Source organism: Polypterus senegalus, chromosome 14, assembly GCF_016835505.1.
Source record: "Polypterus senegalus isolate Bchr_013 chromosome 14, ASM1683550v1, whole genome shotgun sequence".
Taxonomy (NCBI): Eukaryota; Metazoa; Chordata; class Cladistia; order Polypteriformes; family Polypteridae; genus Polypterus; species Polypterus senegalus.
The window spans coordinates 118,302,048-118,328,342 of NC_053167.1; the positions used below are offsets into that span (position 1 = coordinate 118,302,048).

The 26,295-nt window shown below is 37.3% G+C and overlaps 1 protein-coding gene across 1 annotated transcript in view; it reads right to left on the bottom strand.

The window, feature by feature from the left end:
• The window catches only part of cdc73 (cell division cycle 73, Paf1/RNA polymerase II complex component, homolog (S. cerevisiae)), a 342,051-nt gene that overhangs the window by 81,450 nt on the left and 234,306 nt on the right, over positions 1 to 26,295 (bottom strand). The window contains exons 12-13 of the mRNA XM_039734564.1: positions 23,138 to 23,173; positions 20,646 to 20,733 (exon numbers count right to left, since the gene is read on the bottom strand). Coding sequence (XP_039590498.1) covers positions 20,646 to 20,733; positions 23,138 to 23,173 — 124 coding nt within the window. The remainder of the gene's footprint in view (positions 1 to 20,645; positions 20,734 to 23,137; positions 23,174 to 26,295) is intronic.

Below are 26,295 nucleotides of genomic sequence, written 5' to 3' on the forward strand. Positions count from 1 at the left end.
TGTCAATATTTTGTGTGTCCACCATTATTTTCTAGCACTGCTTTAACTCTCTTGGGCATGGTGTTCACTAGAGCTTCACAGGTTGCCACGGAATCCTCTAACACTCCTCCATGACGACATCACAGAGCTGGTGGTTGTTAGAGACCTTGCACTCCTCCACCTTCCATCTGAGGATGCCCCATAGATGCTCAATAGGGTTTAGGTCTGGAGACATGCTTGGCCAGTCCAGCACCTTTACCCTCAGTTTCTTTAGCAAGGCAATGATCCTCTTGGAGGTGTGTTTGGGGTCGTTATCATGTTCGAATACTGCTCTGCGGCCCAGTTTCCAAAAGGAGAGTATCATGCTCTGCTTCAGTATGTCAAAGTACATGTTGGCATTTATGGTCCCCACAATGAACTGTAGCTCCCCAGTGCCGGCAGCACTCATGCAGCCCCAAACCATGACACTCCCACCACCATGCATGACTGTAGGCAAGACACACTTGTCTTTGTACTCACCTGGTTGCCGCCACACACGCTTGACACCATCTGAACCAAATAAGTATATCATGGTCCCCTCATACCACAAAATAGTCTGCTTGTCTTCAGCAAACTGTTTGTGGGCTTTCTTGTGCATCATCTTTAGAAGAGGCTTCTTTCTGGGACGACAGCCATGCAGACCAATTTGATGCAGTGTGTGGCGTATGGTCTGAGCACTGACAGGCTGACCCCCCCCAACCCCTTCAACCTCTGCAGCAATGCTGGCACCTCTGCATTTGAGGCTGAGAACGTACACTCAGTTTCTTTGGTCGACCATGGTGAGGCCTGTTCTGACTGGAACCTGTCCTGTTAAACTTCTGTATGGTCTTGGCCACCATGCTGTTGGCAATCTTCTTATAGCCTAGGCCATCTTTATGTAGAGAAACAATTCTTTATTTCAGATCCTCGGAGAGTTCTCTGCCATGGGGTGCCATGCTAAACTTCCAGTGACCAGTATGAGAGTGTGCGAGAGCGATAACACCAAATTTTAACACACCTGCTCCCCATTCACACCTGAGACCTTGGAACACTAACGAGTCACATGATGACACTGGGGGAAGAAAAATGGCTAATTGGGCACAATTTGGACATTTTTCACTTAGGGGTGTACTCACTTTTGCTGCCAGTGGTTTAGACATTAATGGCTGTGTGTTGAGATATTTTGAGGGGACAGCAAATTTACACTGTTATACAAGCTGTACACTGACTACTTTACATTGTATCAAAGTGTCATATCTTCAGTGTTGTTCCATGAAAAGATATAATAAAATATTTACAAAAATGTGAGGGGTGTACTCACTTTTGTGAAATACTGTATATCTTATATATAAACATCTACACGTGGAAGTGTGTGTGTCTCTGTACGGCCCGGAAGTGAGAGGTAGAGTTGGGGTAAGGGCTCCAGCTCCGAGGATACGCAAGTGAGGCCAGCACACCAACAAAACAAAACCTCTAAAGAAAGACAGCCGCTTAGTTGCTAATGCACAAATGATGCAAGCATGTCTGCAACATGAATCCTCCTTGGAGAGAGAAGCCCAGAGTAGTTCTGACGATTTTGATACTTTCTAGGATCCATACCACTGACTCACTCATCACAAAATCTCCTGAACCACGAGGACTTGAAACTTGGAATTTAGGTTACCCTTGGCCCATAGGTACTCTCTAAGAAACAGTTTAAAAAATTTTGTGGTACAAACGCTGTATGTCTGTCTGCTTTACACGCGAGAAATTACTTAACGGATTTAGATCTGGTTGTTTTCTATAATTTGCTTGAACTTTTCAGCTGATTTTGTGACTTCTCTCATCATGCTAAGTACCATAGTTCGCTTGCGGTACCGATGTATTTATGCAAATCCAACAGAGTGGCTGTGGGCCGAGAGCAGGGGGGTAGGGCCTTCCTCAGTCCCTCGCTAACCACTGTTCGAGTTAGTCTACGTCTCACTTTGTGTTGCAGTGCACCTTGCCTCTGCTTAGCTACCGATACCGGTTTGTTCAACAGACATTATCATCTACAGATTGTTAAGGAGTAACATTTGACGTTTTTGAGAGAGAGAGATCAGAGCTACGTGTGTTTTACAGGGTAGTGGCTGATTGCGAGAGATATCACAGCCATGTGCTTTGCTCCCCACGCGGAGTAATGCTTTCCCATCAGAGCTGAACACAATCAGATATAGTGCCAATGCCTATTGATTTTTTTGAAATTTGTCCCGTTTCATCTATACTAATAAAAGGCAAAGCCCTCACTCACTGACTCATCACTAATTCTCCAACTTCCCGTGTGGGTGGAAGGCTGAAATTTGGCAGGTTCATTCCTTACAGCTTCCTTACAAAAGCTGGGCAGGTTTTATATCGAAATTCTACGCGTAATGGTCATAACTGGAAGCAGTTTTCTCCATTTACTGTAATGGAGATGAGCTTCAACGCCGTGGGGGCGGAGTTTCGTGTGACATCATCACGCCTCCCACGTAATCACGCAGTACATAGAAAACCAGGAAGACCTAAAAAAAGCGCTGAAGAAAACATGCATTATATAATTGAGAAGGCAGCTAAACAATAAGAAGCGAAGCAGTGACATATACAACCATATTCATGACTTCTGCTACTTCGGAAACAAAGCACAATGTAAACCTACACTTTAAATTAAGTTCATAGACAGGCTGCCGCTGGCGTTTGTAATTTAGTGCCTGCCCATATAAGGCCGTCCGTCCGCGGCAATCCAATAGCAAACTCCCACTAAATATTCACGGGTTAAGGACTGTGCTTATGCAGAGGAAGATGAGATGGTCAGGGTGGTGTTTGGTACAAACTCAGCGAAACTGCAAGAGAAAGTTTTAAGTGCCAGGACTAAGGTAACATTAAATACAGCCATGGACATAGCACGGGATGGCACCAGCACAGCTGGGAAACTTTGATGCATGTACACCGAAGGCTCACGTGAACTGACGAGTGCACAGATAAAAGCAACAGTTCCAAAGAGCTGAACAAAACCAATTACACAATTGAAAAGGCAGCAAAAATATGAAGCGTCTCATACATACAAGCATATTCATAAATCCAAAACAAAGCACACGTTGGAAAAAGTCAATGTCCCGCTAAAGGAAGACAGTGTAAAAAAAAACCGTGCATGCAGTGTGTCAGGTCTCAGATAAAGAAGAAGACGAGCTGTTTATTGATGCAGTAAGAAACGAATCGATGAATGAAACCTGTCATCTTTACAACGATTGACAAACACGGAATGTAACTTGAACACAACACATCCTACAAATACGAACCTGATTGAAAGAAATAATGATAATCAAATCCTTGATGACAGCAACACTCAGTAACACTCACAAAACAAATACTGTATATTGACAGTCATGTTACGTTATTTTTAAAATGTTCCCTTTTCTTTTCATAGCTTTTTAACACACTACTTCTCGCTGCGACGCGGGTATATATATATATATATATATATATATGTATATATATATATATATATATATATATATATATACCCGATCTACATACTCGAATAATGGATACTTTATTCGCCATCAATGATTGTTTTGGTAAAGCCATACTCAGTGTATTCATTAGATGAACGGTAAAAAGTAAGAGCGAGGAAGGATGACTTATTGAGGCATGCAGGCTGTAGTGCGCCAACTCTATCTGAATTGCGCGATCACATTTGAAAAATATATCTTTTCAAGTTCTATTTAGTCCATATGTGTCAAACTCAAGGGCGCGGGCCACATCCGCCCGGCGTAATTATATCCGCCCGAGATCATTTTATATACTGTATTATTGTTATTAAAGCCCGGTATATGAAGCGCTGGTAACACAATAAACTACAGATCCCATAATGCAGCGCTTCAGCTGCCTTGCCTAACACTTACCGAGTTAATCAAGTTATTGCGAAGCTAGCTCACACGATGCTGAAGAGAAAAGTTGATTCTGAAAATAGAGCCTTTAAAAACCGATGGGAGGCTGAGTATATGTTTACTAAACCCGTGTGTCTCATTTGTGGAGCTAATGTGGCTGTAATTACAGAATTTAATCTAAGACGGCACTATGAGACAAAACATCAGGTTAACCTGAATGCAATGCAGAAGATACAGAAAGCAGCATAATTAAATAAGAATCTGACACTTCAGCGGACGCTTTAACCCGTGCACAATCACAAAGTGATTTCAAGTGAAGCTGCTTTTATGGGAGACACAAATGCACCAGTGCACCTTGCCTCACTTTCCCTGTTGCCAAGTAATGTTAAACCAAGTCGTCACTACGGTGTTCCCAACACGCACTTTGCTGATAAACTGAGCGCACTGAGTTTGCACGGCGCTTTGGTGACTTGAAGAACAAAAAGTCCGCCTACATGCGGCTCGAACCTTATGCATGTTTGGTAGCACATATCTGTGTGAGAAGCTCTTCTCAGTGATAAAGACTAACAAAACAGCACACAGGAGTCGCCTCACTGATGAGCACCTGCAATCCATCCTGAGAATCTCCACAACACAGAACCTCACACCAAACATAAACGAACCTGTGGCCAAAAAAAGATGCCAGGCGTCCAGCTCTAAAATGACATATGAGCAAAGAAAACTGAATGATTTGATTTGTTATTGCTGAAAAGAACACATTTCATTTATATTTCTAGGTTTTGTTATGCAGCATGTTCATATTTGAATTTGTATCATTTTGACAGGATATATTTTTATGGAGAGCAAAATCTTTTGGGATATTTAAAATCTAAGTTTATTTTTTATATAAAATTACATAAGAGTAAAGAAATGTGAATGTTTGTTCTTTTAACGTTTACTTTATTTCTAACTTGTATAATTTAGACAGGATAAATTTTATGGAGAGCAAAATATTATAAGTTGTTTAAGGTTTGAGTTGATTTATTCACGAATAATATTCCTGTCTGTTTTTACCATTCCTACCAAAGATATTTCTGTCGACTAAATAACAATTCCTTCTATTTAAAATTTAAATAGAACTTGAACAAATACGATAGTTCATAATATCCACGCAGACTTGCACGTAAGAGCGGAGTTATCCGTTTTAACAAGCAGCGTATTGCACTGATCTGAAATAGCTGTGTGTGTATATATGTAGATATGTATGTATATGTATATATATATGTTTATATATGTGTGTGTGTATGTATGTATATATATGTAGATATATATATGTGTATATGTATAGATAAACATATATATATATGTTTATGTATGTGTGTGTAAATATATATATATATATGACAACAACACTCATCACTCACAACAGTGACAAAACAATTACATTGACAATCATGTTACGCTATTTTCAAAATGTTTCCTTTTCTTTTTCATTGCTTCTTTAACACACTACTTCTCCGCTGCGAAGCGCGGGTATTTTGCTAGTTAAGTCAATATACGTGTGTGTGTGCATAAGTATGTATATTCCAGCATCACTTCTGAACTGCTGGAGCGATTTTCATGACACTTTGTACACATTTCTCATTGGTCAACTTAAAATACTGTAGGGTGAAATCAAACCTAACTCATCCCTTCTGGGTATGATGGCGGTGATCTTGCATTTTATCATCCAGTTAATTTATTTTTAAATTTTTTTTTTTTTTTTAATTATATTTTTCTCAAACAGTCAGTCATTATCCAACCCGCTATATCCTAACACAGGGTCATAGGGGTCTGCTGTAGCCTATCCCAACCAACACACAGTGCAAGGCAGGAACAAATCCCGGGCAGTGTGTGCGCACGCGCGTGCACACACACACACACACACATACATACATACACCACCATTGCACCTAAACTGCATGTCTTTAGACTGTGGGAGGAAACCCACGCAGACATCGGGAGAACATGCAAACTCCACACAGGGAGGACCCGGGAAGCGAACCCAGGTCTCCTTACTGCGAGGCAGCAGCATCACCAATGCGCCACCCTTTCTGAAACAAAAACTTTATTTTTCTTCTGGGCAACGCCGTGTATTTCAGCTAGTGTTGCTAAATTTTTTTTTTTCCCCAAATAAAATTCCACTAGGTAGCCATCAGGGCCTGTTGCTTTCCCTCTGACACTCTCAGAATTCCAGGATGCTGTAAACTCACTCCCTCTCTCCATGTTCACAGTAACAATGCTGTAATTTAAAGATGAGCTGTTCCGTTTTTTTTTTGGGGTTTTTTTGTTATCAAGAGGTTACATTCTGATTGCAGAACCTGTCTTTGCCTATAAAGTGCTTCATTTGGAGATGTGGCATATTCTTGATCTATCATGGTGATTTCACTAATTAACTCGGACACCTTATTGGTTTCTAATTTATTTTTGTGGGAGGGATATGAAATAATCTGTCCTCTTAAAAAAGCCTTCAGAGTTTCCCTAAGTATTCCTGCAGAGACCTCTGAGGATGCATTTGTCTCTAGAAAATCATTTGCTTGGAGATGAATTCTGTACAATGCTCATCAGTTAATAAGAATGGGTTACAAGTATGTAGGACAGAGTATTTAAGCTTTATGATCAGGGTAGTGCATTTGGAGATAAAAAAAGCATTGAACTTACAAAATTTTATAGTGGGCAATAAATTATTATTTCTAAAGAAATAATTAATTGTAGAGTAACTGTGATGTACTGATGAGAAGAACAAATATGGTCTTGAGTCTAATAAATGATCCACTGCAAACTGTGTAATTATTTTTGCAGTATTATATGTTATCATTATTGTAGTTGAAGACCTATCCAGGTCTGAATTTAAAACACAACTAAAGTCTCCGGCCATTATAATTTTATGTAATAGATTCAAATACATTCTGAATTAAGTCTCTATCATCCAATTTAGATGCACAGATATTTATCCAAATTACTTTAGATTTAAATAATTACCCATCACCATGGCGTATCTCCCTGAAAGATCAAATACTATGTCTGATGCTACAAGAGAGATTTTTTTTTATATTCGTGCTGTAATGTTATGACTTGGTGCAACATGTTGCTTTTCCCACACACTCTGGTGATCAGAACTCCACATCTGCCTTATCTGTCGGTAACACTTATAGCAGTGATTTGGGGCTCACTGACACTAAAGCAAACACTTTTATTGTCTTATTACCTCTTCCTCCTCTTAGCTGTAAACATCAAATTTCTTTCATAAACCGTAAAAATATTTGTCCCTCGATCCTTGCTGGATCCATTTCAGATCTTTTTCTGTCTTCCCATATTCCATCTGCACTAGATAGTCTTGTTGATTACCACAGCTCAGCTTTTCATTCAGCTCTAGATAAAACAGCTCCTTTAAAATATAAGGAGGCTTACTTAAGCTCCACTTAACATTCAGCTCCATGGCAGAACTCAGAATTACAGTCTATGAAAGGAACTGGCCTACACTTTGAAAGAATGTCATTTAAGACTGGCTTAACTGTGCACATCCAGGCGTTCTCTGACCATCAAAGGGCTAACAGAGATGCACTAAAAGAGCCAAGGAAATGTATTATGATGTGAGAGTCTTTGTTTATCATCAACATGTGATGATACAGTATCACTGTGCGTGCTTCAATGTTTGATGAATGGTTCAATGTGGTAAAGCAAATCAAACTTGAATGCTGACATACAAATGTATTTGTAGTGCTTTTCTTCATCTACTTCTTGCATAGGCAATACAAGCATCACATATTCACCATCGTAATGACATGATACATTTTAAAGGTCTCACATACCATCTTCTGTGCCACCTTTTTTTTTTTGCACCTTCACAACAACATCAGAATGTATTGAAGTATATTTGAGCCACAGAGGGAAAAAAAATAGGGATACAGTGAAGAAAAAAAGGTCTACTTCATGATTAAAGTGGAAATTTCTCAATTTACTGTTTCATTAAAGTACACTAGAATATCATAAACTACATCTTACGGACCCAGATGTTGATTGCTATGTGCTCCTTGGGTTTCCTCCTGCCTTAATAGCAGTGTCAGGCAGCGACTACCACTTAGAACACATTAAATTTATGATATTCCAGCTCTCTGTAAATTTAAAATCCTTACATTTATACTTATTTTAATGACGAAATGTTTTAAAGCATGCAAGTTACATTTTACAGCCAAATCATTTTCTTCATTTAAACAATTAGCACTGTTAATAATTACACAGTGGAATCCTCCAGATTTACATAAAGTATATGCGCAAGTATAACAGTACATTGCTTACATAGCAGTAGGCAGATGCGTCACGTCGTGTGAAGTATAAACCTGCCCTTAGTCTTGCCAACAGTAGATGCAGCTCAGCACCAGTCACACAAGGACTTCCTCAGGGCTCTATCCTCAGCCCTTTGCTCTTCTCCATCTACATTCTTCCCCTTGGCCATATTATTCATAGCTTTAGACTGGGTTAACATTTATACGCAGATGATATTCAACTCTATTTCAATGTAAAAAATTAAACTTCATCAGGGCTTTCTCAGCTCACAACTTGACTCAGTAAAATTAAAACCTGGATGGAGCATAACTCTTTAAAATTCAATTACAACAAAACGTGCAAAAAAAGTGCAACTTAACAAAATGAATTCCTTCTCAGTCACTCACAAAGGTGATCTCATCAGACCTTCTTTTAATGCAAGTAATCTTGGTGTCTTTGTTGATTCCTCCCATTCTCATTTTCCACATAAACCATGTTAATAAACTTTCCTTACTTTCACCTCCATAACATAACCCATGTTTGCTCATTCCTCTCCTTTTCTAATGCTGAGAAAGTTGACCTTGCTTTTTATCACCTCCCGCACTGATTCTTGTAACTAACGACTGACTGGCAGGTGCCCCTTTAAATTTTATATCACAGTTCCAGGTGATTCAGATCTCTGCTGCATGAGTCCTTACACGAACCAGCAACAGTGAGATCATAAACCTCATCCTGCTTCACCTACACTGGCTTCCTGTGTCTTACAAGATTTAATATAAAATATTAATAACCTACAAAGCTTTAAATGGCCTTGCACATCAGGTACCGTCTCTATTAGTATGATGTTCGCCCACTAAGGTCCTCTGATTTTGGCAATTTTGTGGTGCTTCACACTAACCTGCACTCTGTAGGTGACAGGACCTTTAGATGTATGAGCTGACGGAATTCATTTTAAAAACAAAACAACTTAAAACTTTCTGTTCAGGAAGGCTTTTAACTTATCCTAATACTCTGACCTTCTTTGAGTTTACCCCTCTGTCCAGATGCTCAGGATAATTTGTGTTACATCACAATTTATGTTATTTGTCCAGGTTTTTCATCTAGTACTGAATTTAGTATTATACTCTGGTTTACTGTCTTTTAGTCTATCTAATGCTTTGTATATCCTGTATTTTTCCATTTTAATATTCTATGCAGAAAATATTTGTATCCAATGCTGCTGTTCTTTCTGAGGCGCTTTAAAGCGCCTTGAGAATGGAAAAGCTGCTATATAAATAAAATCAATTATTATTTCATTATTACTATTACTGATCAATTCTCCTCTCTCGACACCAATGCTGCCACTGATACCCTATGATCAACTCTGTCCTCTCTCCACTAGGCCTATGCAAGAAAGATCCACAGTGAACGGACAGAGATTAGAACAGCTGAAAGAAAAATGGATCAGGTTGACCTACAAGTATAATCTCTTCTATCTTCCTTCACTTCTTCTACTAACAATACTAAGTTTCTTTCAAAAACAAGATTACCAACGTTTCTGATATTCATGGCTTATTCTTTCCTTTCGCCTCTTTTCTCAATCTGCCACAACCTCCAATCCTCAACGTCCTTGGCTGTTGATGACTTTACAATTTTTTTTCAGGAAGAGTTAGCTGTCATCTGCAGTCAATTCTCATCACTGTTTCACTCACGCTGCTCCCTCCTAAACACACTAGGACCTTCACCACCACTGATGTTACCAACCATGTCTCTAATAGCCCCAAACACACTAGAACCCTCTGCTCTCATTCCACCACTGATGTTTACAACCTTGACCCTGTCTGCCTCACTACCTGTCCACTGGACCCCAACCCCTCATATTTCCAAGCTCACTCCACTCATTACTGCAATTACACACATTATCTACACCTAACTCGCCACAGGTACTTTTCCTACGTTGTTCAAACAGGCCCTCGTAACTCCTCTCCTCAAGAAGTCCAGTCGGAACCAATATCAAGTAGGTAACTACAGACCATTGTCTCTCCTGTCCTTTCTATCTTAAACACTAGAACATGTTGTCTCCAACCAAGTGTCTTCCTTTTTTCTACAGAACAAACTGCTTGATCCTAATCAGTCAAGATTTTGGAAGACCACTTTATCGAGACAAATCTACTCCTTGTTGTTGATACATTATGGCAGAGTTATCAACATGCTATCTATGCTCATCTTGCTAGATCTCTCCCCTGCCAGGTTATGCCATCTCGTCTGTCTACTAAACACTGCATTTATGTTCAACTTGGCTCACTATTGCTGACACACGGCAAGTTGGTATGCAACCTTGAGATGGTGATTGAGGACCAGCTGTCCTTCACCAACCATGCTGCTACGCTCTCTCATTCTTACAGATTTACTCTGTATAATATGTGCAAGATCAGACCTTATCTGACAGAATACGCAGCACAAGCCCTAGTCACAGCTTTGGTCTTGTCACTTCTGGATTACTGCAACTTTCTGCTGGCAGGAGCACTGGTAAATGTCACCAAGCCGCACAGATGATTCAAAATGCAGTAGCACAATTGGTCGAGGTGGGCACATTTCATTCCTCTCTTCAGAACACTACTCTGGATTCCTGTAATGGTACATATTAAGTCCAAACCTTTGATGCTTGCCTTCTTGACCACTCAGGTGTCTGGTGATGCTACCTCAACGTAGCATCAAATCTCAGTCCAGAATCTTATGTGTAGATCCTGGCTGTTGGAATGAGTCACTCACCTTGACTCCCTCAAAAGGTTTAGTAATCTAAAACTGTAACTAGATTGTATTTTGGTGATGGTATAGCAGGCTGCTTGCTGCTTGGGATTATCAACACATTTACAACACAAAAGACGCTGAATGGAGAGGTGCGAGCCGATTTAAGGTGGGCCGAAATTATGAGTTTTTTTGTAAGCTTTGGTAATTCTAGTGTTAAATGTTTTAACATGTTGTACTCACACTCCTAGCAGAAACAGCCGTAAAAGATTTTTAATGGTAACGGTCCTAAGGGTAAACAGATAAGTGCCTACTGGAACACTGACACATGCATAAAAGATAAGGTGGCCCTTGTGTCTTCCCATTCAAAGTCTGGGGAGTAATTAATGCAGAAGATAAGTAACACCAAGAGGAAAGCATTTAAGGAGGCTGCCCAAAAAGTGCCAGTAAACTTGGAACTGAAATAATGGGTTAAAACATTTTGGGTGCAATCGTACCATACTGAATTAAGAAATATAAGCCACAGTAACTAGTAATGCCATATAAGCCATAGTAACTAGTAAATTCAGTTTCACCTACAAAACTTTTCACCAGTTTAACATGCCATTTTCATATGATAGAACTTAAACTTAACTAATTCCTATCGTAAAAGATTAATTAGTCCACATTTGTGTATCCACTTTAGAGCATACAATATACTATAATTTAAGAAATGTGAGTCAATGATCATTTATTTTGCTATCATCATTAAATACTGACAAAGAAGTTTAGTTTGTGATGTATTTGTTTATCATCTACAAGGATATACAATATTCTAATTACACTACAAATGCAAATGTTATCTATCTAGGAGACAGAAAATATTTAATTTCAACCAACCAAGATACGTAATAATTGTTACACTGCCTAAACTTCCATCACTCTTTATAACGACAGCTGTAGAAGAAAATGATTCCCAAAAGCATTTCTTAGCCTTTCATTGAACACTCTGCATAAATAAACTAATAATTACCTCTTATGTTTCTGCATTCTATTTGCAGTGTGAAAATGCATTATGGATTGCTTTATTTTTCTTAGAAATCCAATGAAAGTGCCTTTCAATTGAAATTATTTTTGTATAGTGCTCTTCACTGAGTGCAGGCTTAGAGAGCATACACATATTTGCAACTATTATGCAGTAATGCTGCTCTATTACAGACAAGTAGAAATGCAAATAAAGATGTGTGTGTGTGTTTTTTTTTTTCTTTTTCAAAGCAAAGACTATTAAATGCCTGGAGCGCAGAATGTTCAAAGATTCAAAAACCATACACGGGTTATTGAGTGACTGGGTTATGAAACAGCGCTTTAAGTGCAGAACGCATGAAGTGGTAAACGTGAACGCAGAGCGTTTTGAACTTACTCAAGATGGACATTTGCACTTTTATTATTCTCAGCTGATTCGTGCCACACTGCTGCATTTTGGAAGCCAGAATTAATGAAGTACTGGAATAAAATATTTATAATTCTCTGTTCAACGGGTATTAGGTAGAAGAGCAAATCCAACTTTACAGAATTTATTCTCTCTTTATTCTCTTTCTTAGTTATATGACCATCCTAAGAAAAATTTACATCTTTGAATCTTTAAATTTGAATATACTCATATATATTTCAACCCAGGAAGAAAAAGTTTTCATTTTATTCTACTTTTAAACTTTGAAGTGATCGCGTTTTAATAAATTTAGAATTTTTAGACTCAGTAATAATCTCTGTAATGTTTACCCTTGACCACATCTTGGAACTATATATTTTTTCAATTTTAAATGATATTTAATTGGTTGTTTACTAATGGCTAAAACATATCTGAAAGAATTTCTAATTCACTTGAAGCTGAAATGTGGCTGCTCCTCCGAAACCCCTCTTAAATGGTGATACAATGGGAGACAAATAACAGTTGTTTTGTTTACCTCTTCTTTGCTCGATCAGCTGCATGGCTTGCTGCTACCACCGTCCCGCGTGATCTGCATTTCGTGTGGCATTGTGATCATTTAAATGCCTGTACAGCACCGTCTCGTTCCCCTAGACATCCTCATACACTATGCGATCTGGTGTCGCTGTTCCATTATTTCACTGAGTAATATTGTCCGTATGTTTGCGTTAATGCAGTCTTTACTCTCATTTGTTTGAGACTTTCGAATTGTGCTACTTCTGTTAACAGTAACCTGCACTGCATGTGTATCACGGGACTTGCTTCCAAAGGTTGTAAGTATGACATAACTTGTCCATCTCGCAGGAGGTGAAAGTGTCTCTGTCTCTCTCTCTCTCTCTTCAAAAGATCTCTGTTCCAAAGATATCTCTTTTCCAAAGATCACGTTGCGTCGCAAGATTTTTTTTTTCAAGAGAGAAATAATTATTAAAAATGGTTCACCAACACAGTTACGAGAAATTTCCAAATTTTTTGTCAAATAATAACTGTAAATACAGTGAAGTATAACTAAACAGTGCATTAATCTGGTTGTCATTAGTGTATTCTGCATTCCGCAGGAGGATCATCCAGTCATTTTAAAAAGTTAATCAAGCAAAGGACAAACAGTAAAAAGAAACAGGCATCTTTGAAATCTAGTACCAAGGATTGTCATTTTGGTTTTTGTCAACTGAGACAAAATGCGATAGGAAATAATTGACAAAATTTACTGAATATAATAAATGCTCATGTTTAGTTTTACAAGTCAAGTAACCATATTATACACACACAACATTTATTTATATAGCACGTTTTCATACAAATGATATAAGTAGTACATATGCATATACAAAGGCAATAAAACAAACGTAAGTAAAAATTCAAAGAGCAACCAAATACCATTTACCATAGATGATAAATTCTAGTAATGAACTATTCATAGATTTTCTTTAATCCAAAACCTGGGCCTGTATAGGGTGGTCCAGATCTAATTATGCAATTTTCATTACACTATAACTTATTAAGTTTATTATATAGAAAATCACAAGAAAAATGCTAGACCATCGAGAAATGTGTGAATTGACAACATGAAGAATTGTCTTTGTATCGAACTGGAATCATTCCCGCATAAATCAAAGTTATCCAGACGATCTGGATCTGCATAATTAGATCTGGACCACCTTGTATTTATCAAGCATCTCAAAGTAGGAAAACAGTCCTAACTGGCTCAAAAATCCCTGAGTACCACAAATTTGGTCCAACGCTTAGGAGTAGTTGTAAAAAGTATTTGATCAATTTTCCTAATTTAGGAGACTACTCCTAGCTTCACCAGGACTTAGGAGAGCTATCCTAACTGGTTAGAAACAGCCAGAAGATTGCATTTAGGCAGAGACTGGCACACATAATTCAGGGAAATGCTAAATGTTTTGGAAATAAGAAAAAACAATGAACTCATAAAAAGATATTGACTTGAAAGAGATAGAATAATATTCTTAAATTTTGTACATTACATGGTCATTCCATTTATGCAGAGAAGCCATATGCTGCCAACTAAAATGAAAATATAACGTGTAAAATGCAGCTTTGAAATAGCAATGACTTTGGTAAGTCAAAACCAAGCAATTCTCAAATTTTGCACCAAAAGTTTGAAAGCTCTTATCACATGTGAGGAAATGCACAGATTTATAAATTTCCCCACGACTCCATGTGAGCTGATGTTAAAGCAAGCTGCCTTCATGTATATCTGCACACATATAAAGATCATTTCCTTAAGTGTGGATGAGCATGCATATGTGAATTGCAAGGAATATCATAGATAAACCCACAGGACATGGATGCAAACTGTATTGTGGAAGGCAGCATAATAATCAGAATATAAGAGGAGCTGAATAAGTGATTGACAGCAAAATGTCACACAGGTACATTGAGCTTTGCATTCCATGACCCTCCAGGACTTTCCTGTTACATTTTACAAACCGGGAAAGTTCAGAGGCAGAGACTCTTGAGGCATTAGACAAATACAGCCTTATAGAAGACAGGGAGAGATCATGGAAAAAGGTATGACACGGCACCATGGAAGACAATCGGGACCCGATTGACTTCACAAACAGTGCAAGAATAGCTATCGCTAGTTTCTTGTTTAACTGTTACTTTACAAGGCACTTCCTTTGAGCATAACAGTGGCAAGGATATTCATCTGAAAGTAAGACTGTGGATCACCCATCTTTCCTTTTGTTTTCTAAATACACTTTATTCTGAGTAGCGAGGCACAAACAATTCCTGGAGCATTTATTGTTAACTAAAATTGCCTGAATGTCTCATTTGGAGTTTATGTCTTTGTCTTTCCATCCTGATATTCATTACAGTATTATTCTTGAAGCTCAGTTCAATATCCTACGTTATTATGTTTTCCTTCTTTTCTCTCTCAAACTACTAGTTTGATAATTATTATTTGTAATAGTAGCAGTATTATCATCTTTGTGGCTCATAGCAATAGTATCAGAAAACTACAAAATATCTTCATGAGTTTCAGTTTCCGGCTTAGACAGTCATGAAGTCATGACATTATTCACTCTAAAATATGAACTCTCAACTACAGCTGAGAGTAGGTGTAAGATATGTTTTAAACACTTCTTATGTTCTACTCTGAGGTAGGACAAATTCTTATCCTAGTATGACTATTAGTGCAGTTCTTACGAGTAATTCCGAGACGCTTGATAAATATCGCTGCTGCTATAAAACACTACCACCAACATAACATTAAACAATAAAATTCGAGAAATACTCTAACATTAATTCATTATTAAAGAAAAGATGGCATCATGCAGAAGCAATATTTGTTTAGTTTGACTGAATTTTACTTTAGAACAGCATTTTTAATATATTCACTTATTGAATACACATGATTAATATTTATTGCTTGGTTTACAGTAATCCCTCCTCACTCGCGGGGGTTGCATTCCAGAACCCCCCGCGAAAGATGAAAATCCGCGAAGTAGAAACCATATGTTTGTATGGTTAGTTTTATATATTTTAAGCCCTTATAAACTCTCCCACACTGTTAACATTATTAAAGCCCTCTAGACATGAAATAACACCCTTTAGTCAAAAGTTTAAACTGTGCTCCATGATAAGACAGAGATGACAGTTCTTTCTCACAATTAAAAGAATGCAAACATATCCTCCTTTTCAAAGAATGTGTGTCAGGAGCAGAGAATGTCAGAGAGAGAGCATGGGAGAGAAAAGCAAACAATCAAAAACTCAATACGTGCTTTTAAGTATGCCGAAGCACCGCGATAAAGCGGCATTTTCTGAGGAGCGTCCGTATCCTCTAGGCAAACAGCCTCTGTGCAAACAGCCCCTCTGCTCACACCCCCTCCGTCAGGCGCAGAGAGAGTGAGAGAGGCAGATAAAAGCAAACAATCAAGCACCGCGTGGGAAGCACATCGTATATCATTGAGGAGTTTTACTTAATATGTAATACGTGCTCTGATTGGGTAGCTTCTCAGCCATCTGCCAATAGCGTCCCTTGTATGAAATCAACTGGGAAAACCAACTGAGGAAGCATGTAGCATAAATTAAAAGACCCATTGTCCGCAGAAATCCGCGAACCAGCGAAAAATCCGTGATATATATTTAGATGTGATAAAGTGCAAATCCATTATGAAAATGACTACTTGGAAATTAATAAAATTGCAAAACTACGATTTACATTTTTTGAAAAGCCAGTTTCAGAATGTAGCTGAACATGAGGTTTACCACAACTTTCAGTACATGTATTAAAATGTATTCACAATGTTTAACTTAAAAGGAAGATGCAGCAGAAAAACTACTATTAAATAATTTCTTTCTTTAAAGTGAGAAGTGTCCTTGTTCTGGGTTTTAGGAAGCAGAGATACATATTCAAGATACTTTTGCTCGTGGCAGGGTATCCACTGAAAAAGACATCAACCAAAAAAACCCATAAAAGCTTTTTGAGTTTGCAAAAATGGCACTACCAGAATAATTTTTGTTATTAAAGCACTACAAAACACTAACACACCAAAAGTTAATTCTAGCAAACCTTGCACTTTAGCCTCAACCAAAATTAATTTAAGAATAAAAAAAACAGTGACTGCAAAAACACTAGTGACCCAGAAAATGCAGTACTTTTATCCTGAAGATATTACAAAAACATATGCAGACTACTGATAACAATGAGGGTATTCCTGTTAACCTCCTTAGCGTTGCATTTTATTAAAAAAAAAAAATCTATATAAAAAGCGTTGCATTTTTTTTGGCAAGAAAAATTAAATTTTTATTAAATCTCAAAAGCATAATAATGATAAAAGTAATAATAGTAATGATGAATAAAAAATAATATGAAATGAACAATAGTAACAAAAATAAGAACAGTAATAATACTACTACTAATGATGCCAAAACAGTACATAATCTCAAAACGAGTCCTTTGGTAAATCTTTAGTACTAGGGTGTTGTACCCTGTTAGCCATTATGAATGTAGTGAAAAGTCAAGCAAAATGACACCTTTTATTGACTAACTAAAAAGATTACAATATGAAAGCTTTCGAGGTAACTCAGGCCCCTTGCTCACACAGTCTAGACAATCTACCGTTCCAGTTGGGACAATAATAGTTTTTTTTCTTGGTTTTTCTTTTCAGATTTATCAATTTTTGAACATTACACTGCACAGGTACGAGTTGGAATCTGTTATTTTTTCTGTTTGAGGTATATCTATCTATATATATATATATGTAAAATTCTTTTTGCGTTTGAAAAGGAAGTTATGTATGACCACAGAATATATTATAATGCACTTGCGCACTCGTGTTTGAAACGGAAATTACGTATGACCACAACGGTCAGGTTACACAGACAAAATGAGACAGAAGCAGATCGAGAGAGAAGGCTCGCAGATCAACGTATATGACAATCACAATTGAGGGCCTCACAAACACCCAAACAACGTGCTGAACAGAATTGAATTCGACGGATGCAGTATTCACAGGCTACCACGTCACACAGGCTTCAGGGTCTGTATATGGAGGGATTCAATTATAACACTGAAAAAGATTACTGCCTACATTCAAAAGTTACAATAGGAGAAATGGACATCATGTGTGAGTACTGCCAAGCACAGAGGGTTAAATTTGAATCACGTGGAACGTGTTGTCCAGACGGCATTAATGCCGTTGCCTCATGAGAGCCACAAATGTTTTCCTTCCACTCAGTGAGCGAAGCCACTGGGTAATCTGCTAGTAATCTATAAATGTCTATCAATAAAATGCTCTGCATTGATTCGCAATGTGCTGGGTTGACCACATCTCTTTAGCGGTAGTGTGGACAGTGGATGTGTGGCAATAATTTGTTCTACAAGCTGGTATGTAAAGTTTGCAGGAGATACAATTTCACCAGCTCTATTTTGGTATAAGTTGAATGCATTCCAAATGCACTGTTCCACCAGATGAAAAATATCTTTTTGTAGTATTTCATTTGTTGCCTCCATATAACGGAACAGAAAGTCAATTCTTGGTGTGCATGATCTACACTGTCCACTGTGCTATTGTAATTGACCACATCACAACGCTTTGTAACTTGCTTGATGCCTTTAGCCTGTGCAGTGGCTGTAGTTGCGTTATGTACATTGCTAAGAAGACAAACATCATTCTTGTCTTTCCATTTCAACGCAAGCACTTTCCCCTTTTGCTACTACCACACCTCGCTGCAATTTAACTCTGCCAAAGTCTTCAGGCATGCTATAATGATTGGGACATACTGTTCCATATGTGTCAGTCTTTCTTTGCAGCAAGAAGTCAAATAGCTCTGGTGAAGTATATAAATTGTCCATGGTTACACAGTAACCTTGATCCAGCAGAGCATCTATCAAAGTCAGCACCGATGACGTAGCAATGCAGTACTGATCGTATTTTAGATCAAACATTCTCCCTTTCCCTGTGTACAGAACCAAATTCCCATTTTAAAGTCACAAAGATCGTAAAACTTAATGCCAAATTTTGTTCTTTTTGACACAATGTATCCAACGTGCATCCACTTTATCCATAAGAGTCTGCCCTTACAAGCCAAGAGACTTTCATCGATGCGGACATGACAGTCTGGAATGTGAACACTCCAAAATTTTGCTACAATGGCCTGGTACATCTCTAAAATTTTCTTGAGTTTGGGTGCTGGATGAGTAATCTCATGAAAATCTTCATTGTGAGTACAGATATTTCATAATTAGTAAAAACTTGCACTCAGACATAATTTCTCCAAAGAACGACAGCGCTGACAGCACTTTTACAGCCTGAGTGATTCTCGGTTCTAACGCTTTTAGCATGGTTTTTACAGCCCAAGTAGTGCTTGGGTCTAACGCTAAGGAGATTAAAAGTCTGTACAAATGTTACTCTATCTATAATACAGCAAACAAAATGACTATTCCTGTGACTTAACGAAAACAGTTCTTTACTTCCTCAACATAATAAAAACATAACTATACTACAGTATCAATCTAGCATGTGGGGCAAATGATAATGAAAAAACATGTATACTCACTTTTAAGGAAGTTGGAATGAAACGTCTTCCAACTGCATCTTACCACTTGCTGTAGCTGTTCAAAAACTCATTTTTTACAGAGTAAAAAGAGCTAGTAATAGGACATGAATGAAAGTGCTGACAAGGAAGCATGGTTTTGTATTAAGTAAAACACACAAGATGCCAGCTGATACTGTTCAACATGAAATGCATACACTGCACAGACTACCCAAGCAGGCATACATGCCTAACTAAAATAAAAATAAAAAAATAAATAAAATTGCATACCTAATTTGTAATAAAGAAGCCATTACTAAATCTTCATAATATTATGGATTTTTTTCCCTGTCTGTGACAAATGCAATGCAACAGAACATAATATGAAACCATGCATGACCATCCTACCAGTAGACATTTGCATTAATAGTAATTCTATACATTTATATAACTGTTTTCCCACTACTCAAAGTGCTCTCCATGCAGTGAGAACCCAGGATGTGAACTCATGATCTTTTCAATGAGAGACAGCAACGCTACAACTGCACCACTAATATTAAAAAAAAAAAAGTAAAAAAATAATCACAATTGGCCACCATTACAGTAGAGACTGTACGTTTAATATCAACTCAAAAAACTCAACTCTTAACGAAAATGTGGGAAATTAAAATTACAAAAAAAAGAAAGAAAGCTCCAAAAATTAAATGCTTTTAAAAACCTCTACCACAAATGGAGGTATTGATAAAAGGAAATGCTTATAACAAAAACATTAATGTTTTTAACCAGGTTCACAGAGAAAAGAAAAGTCAAACAACTTCTGTATAACTTCACGTTTTCACTGTGCTGTTTGCTAGAATAATGACAAATATAAAAAATTCCTTAGCCAATTAAGATAAACTCCTCTCTGGACCAAAAAAGCACAGCATGCAAGGATCATAGTGTTAATAAGCTGAGTTAAGGGTTTTTTTTTTGTAGACACTGAAGATACTTGGCTCTTAAGAGAATTCTCAGTTGGTTCTTATAAAAGACAACAAAGAGATTACTAGCTGAATGAAAATAAAGTGGAGCAGACTAACAGTGAATCTTATAGGCTTCCAAACAATTCTCTATCACATCAAAGCAAAGCATAACATGATCTAGAAACACTGTTAAAAGACACCTGGATTATATTGTTAGAATCTTTTTTAGTGATTAATATGACACTTTAGTATTTAACCACAGTGATTAAGACTGAATGAATACATGTGAAAAACAACATTAGGCCTGAAAATGAATTACAGACTTACTTCAGGTCTTGGAGAAGGTCCTTGGCATTAAGCATGGTTATTAATGAAGTAGCAGCTGCAGGAATTATAATAATAGGAGTTCGAGAGCCTAAAAACATAAAGCAAGTCTGTTTAATAGAAATGAGGCTTCATTTTCCTTATTGCATACTAGGTACAGCAAAATATACTAGTACTAGTGGAACAAACAGACCTCTGGTCCTCAAATAACAAGGCACACAATAGCATGGAGATTATTAATAGAGGCTCCCATGGATGGAATAGATAAGGAGGTGTTGTGTTGTAAATAGTTTCTTCTTGCACTTCCTGTGGAAGTTCCAATGTCTCGGAGTATGTGTGGTGGTCTATATAGTGTCACACATGCGCATCAGAGGGCCTCCTTTCAAGTATGTTACTCCACTGTGGACCAAGAGCGTGCGATGCCGCTAACTATGTAATCCTCCATTCCCTCCACAGTGCCAAGAAAATGACCAATGAGGATAATTTACTCCATGCTTTCTGGTCTCAAGAGCATGTAAGCCCATCCACCTGGAAGGAGCAATCACTTACGGACTTCAAACCTGAAGAGACGGAGCTCCTTCAAAACACAAGCAAACTGATCAAAAAAGCCTTAAGACTAGAATTACCAGAGCCTACGAAAAAACTCGTAGACCCGGCCCACCTTAAATCCGTTCGCACCTCTCCTTCAGCGTCTTTTGTCCTGTACATGTACTGATAAAGACAAGCAGCCTGTTATCCCATCCCCCACCGCCACAGAACGTGCACAAAGTTCTCCCAGCTCATGCCTTGACTGATTATCTGGGAATGAAGTGCCAGAGTTCTGTTATATAGAATGCCAGAGGACAAGTCTTTTTGTTTGTATTTGCGTCATTGTGCCCTATTTTTCTTTAAAGTTTGTAAGTAAACAGGGACAGCCGTGTTGGCACCCCAACTTTTATCTTGTGTTTTGATCAGTCATTCCCTTAGACGACCACAAGAGGAAGCAGTACTGTTCCATTTTGGCTACACTATCCTTTGTTTTTTCCCTCAAAAATAGTGCTCCACAATGAGCACGTAGCTCATCCAAATTTCCAAAGTAGTGTGCATCAAACAAACATCAATGTAAGGATGTAAAAGCAACTCTTATATATTGACAGCATTCCTGAGCATGTGAAGATATGTTAGTTTGTCAGGAGACATTTGTCTATGGTATGGTTTCTCGCCGTTTGTCAGTAAAGAGCTCCACGCATTTGGCTCAAGGACAATCGGTGGCTGCTTGTCATGATTTTCGTTGTGGCATAGTGGTGGGTATATTTATTTTGTGATGAAGTGCATATATCATAGTTGACACTCAGTAGATGGCACTGTTTTTCCTCCCATGATTTGTACAATCAGTCTGTGCAATGCGCTTCACAGTAAACAGCTGGAAATATGGACATCATGAAACCCAGATCACTCTGCTGCAGGATACCTGACCTAACAGCATGCAGAACTGTGTTTTGTTTGCACAGAGTCTGCCTTACGTGTTTCATGAACACAGTCATGTGGCATGAGCAACGAACTTTCCTGTGAACACCTGTTGCTACGTTTCTTCCATGTTCTTTTACGAACAAACAACGTCTAGGACTTTGTTTTGGATGAAGCCGATCAGCTGGCCTGTACGATGGAGGTCTCTGACAGTAGATATGGTCACATTTATTTTCCCATCTGTTATTTCTTGCATGCTGACATCAGACTAGGTGATGCATGCAGGGGTGTATGAGCATATTGGACCAATATGTGTTTTCTCTTCTCATGAAACACAGCACTTAAGCTCACTCCATTGAGGTTTACTTTAATGTCTCTCTGGTGCTACAGCTGTTTTCATACCAGACATGTGGTGCGATTTCATTTCACCTACTTTTTGTCAGTCATGCAGTGTGTGCCGTCGGGAATTTCCGGTCAGTCGGGGAATCCAATTATTTGTGGGAAATAAGCATCATATGAGCATCTGAAGATACAATTATTCAGTGAACTCTTCAAAATCACAATTAAAAAATAGTGATGAACTAAACATCTCTGCTTTTAACTGTTATAGCAGTCACCAAAACAGAGGAATATGATTTATCATTACTGTAGCAAATAGTTCTATACTTGACAACCTACACTGAATACAGCTATTTTTTCTAATGACATCTGAAGATGTTTGAGGTGTTTACCTCACAATTACGTCCTATGTTTGTACTATATATAAATTGTACATAACCAATTGAAACCTTTTTATTGCATTCACTTTTTTTGATATGAGCAACTTCACCATATTCTGATTCTACAGCTTTAACATCTCACGTTTCTTGTATGCTTGACACATACTTGTATTTCTCAAAAGAATATTTATTTATTTTAAATTCCTAAAACGTCTGTCATACATTTAAAAAAAAATCTTTATTACCAAGTGGCACTGTCTGTGAAGTATAAAGCATGTCCCCTAACATATTAGTAAATTCAAAGATTTAATTTAAAACGTCATTCCTTACCTTTCTTTTGATTAGGAGGAGGTCTGGCTTGGGAAACTGTTGACAGAATCAAAAAAAAAATTTCAAAGTGAAGTACTTTATTTTTTAAATTGCAATTGTTCACAATAAATTAAAACAAGCTTGATGGTACTGGCTTGGTACTGTTCAGGCTTGCTTTTGTAGCTGAGATTCCAGAGGTCAAAAAGCCTCCCAAACTTGTACTGTATGTGTAAAGAAATTACAGACTACAATGGTAGCTTATGTAAAGATAGAAAAAAAAATAATACATCAAAACTGTGTAAGCCTAGAAGACATCATTCACACTTATATAAATACAATTAGAACCAGAACAAGCAGACAGAAAATAAAACAGCATAATAAATTTTACATGATGAACAATGAAGCTACATAACCAGAAGCAAGTATACTGTAAAAAATATGGACACAACAAGTGTAAATAACAATATATTCATACAATTTGTATGAAGAATTAAGAAGACCCTAAAACATTAAAAGCTTATTGGCACAATTAATTTCAATTTCCTTAAACAGGGAAATAGGTAAGATTTTCCTTAAATAATTTCAAACAAAAAAATATCTTGTGACTCCAATTTTTAAAGAAAAAAAAAAACAACCAACATTTATTTTACACACACAAACTGTACACATACATGCATACCTGTAAATGCACTCAATAGAGGCTCAGACTTTCAGTAATTTGGGCAAGTATTCTTTAAGGTCACCCTTGTGTCTGCTAATACTAAGTTTAAGCAAGACTCTTTTCTGCAGCTTTTTTCACTAGAGTGCATGACATTTATATTTGATAATGTACTGAAAAACAGTTTTCTGTAAATCACCAAATGATGATATATGCTGTTAAAGGAACAAAATAAAGTAAAAACTGATCTATTAACATGGAGTGAGAAGTTGGTCTGTTTTCTTTACTGATGTAATACATTCATCCACAAGATCAAGATGCTGTACACACTGTTACAGTCTAAAATGTTATTAGAAATGTCATTAAGTCCACAGTAAATAATTGCATATTAAATAAAGACTTACTTTATCCTCCGAACCAGCAATAAGAACCAAATATTGTCTATAACTTCCTTGACGTCAACCCCAAGCATGACTCAGGCTCTGAATTCTATACAATTACAATATGATTAAACCTAAGTCATGCTTGCAGTGATGTGTAATTACCTACTTTACATTTGTAGGCTCAAATAATGCTGGGTACAGTGTTTTGTTGCCATCTAGTGAATGAAATTACATTATGCTGCAAAAAATTAAATATTTGTATGTGTTTTGACGCTCCAACTAAAAAAAAAAAACAATGGTAAATGAAATCAATAAAAGCAGCTGTAGAACAAACTGAAACAGAACCACTACTTGAATCAAGTGATAGTGAAGACTATGTGCACTGGTCATCAGGCGCTGACAAGGAAAATTAAAATGATTCATGATGTGGTGCTGTATGACCAAACCACTGAGATATGCCCAGCGAGTTCAGTTGCATTAAGCTTCAGCATTGTGCAAGAGTAGCTGCATTTCTACTGTAAAGACTGCAATATCAGGCTGTGTGTCGGTGACACACAAAGGAAGTGTACTAATTTTTTTTATAAGTACACAAGTGAATATTAGACAAACCTTTTCTACTGTAAAGTATTTATTTTGGTTTTACTATGTTTTTGTTACACATATTAAAAACATTTTCATTTTTGGCTCAGTTTTCCTGGTGAAACATAACACTACAGTGCATGGGTTTAAGACGTGCCTGTTAAGCAAATATACATTTAAGTTAGTTATACACTCTTCTAGCAAAAGGATGGTAATGCCAAGTCTTGTATAGTATGAGCCAGTAGCTATTAAAGGACTTAACATAATACACGGGGAGACAGTAAGAGAAAGACAAATACACACTGACAGTTTTACTTGGTAACATTTTATTTTATTTATATACAGTATGTATTAATGTTTGTGCATACCGTAGATCCCGTTATATAAGCCGAGAATTTCGTCCTAGATTTTTGGCTTAGAGTTTGGGGGTCGGTTTATACAACAAGTATCGTTTCAGATTCAAGATTTCCAGCGCAATGACGGTTTTGCCGATGAATACGGAAGTACAGTGGTTTGAAAAACTATTTGCCCCCTTCCTGATTTCTTATTCTTTTGCATGTTTGGATTTTTTTTTTCTCCCTAAATAATAAAAACCATCATTTAAAAACTGCATTTTGTGTTTACTTGTGTTATATTTGACTAATGGTTAAATGTGTTTGATGATCAGAAACATTTTGTGTGACAAACATGCAAAAGAATAAGAAATCAGGAAGGGGCAAATAGTTTTTACACCACTGTATGTATGTATATATATATATATATATATATATATATATATATGTATATATGTGTATGTGTATGTATGTATATATATATATATATATATATGTGTATATGTATATATATGTATGTGTATATATAATGTATGTGTGTATATATATATATATATATATATATATATATACATACACTAATAAAAGGCAAAGCCCTCACTCACTCACTCACTAATTCTCCAACTTCCCGTGTAGGTAGAAGTCTGAAATTTGGCAGGCTCATTCCTTACAGCTTACTTACAAAAGTTGGACAGGTTTCATTTCAAATTCTACCTAATGGTCATAACTGGAAGGTATTTTCTCCATTAACTGTAATGGAGTAGAGCTGCAAAGACGCATGGAGTTTCGTGTGACATCATCACATAATCACGTGAACTGACTGTCAACGCAGTAATGAGAAAACCAGGAAGACCTCCAAAAGCGCTTAAGAAAACATGCATTATATAATTGAGAAGGCAGCTAAACAATAAGAAGCGAAGCGAAAGTGGCATATACTACCATATTCATGAGTACTGCTACCTCGGAAAGAAAGCAAGGTGTAAACCTAAACTTTAAATTAAGTTCATAGACAGGCTACCGCATGCTTCACATGCCCACAGGTAATGCGGGATACAAGTTTAATGAGAGGACGAGGATATAAACGAGAGTTTTGATCACTTTGTAACTAAGTTAAAATTGTAGGTGAAGGGGTGTGCTTATGCAAATTCGAGACTGTGTTTGTGGGGATTGACAGTTAAGGCGGGTGGGGAGTCACGCCATCATCTCCCTCCCACCTCATTTCGCTCT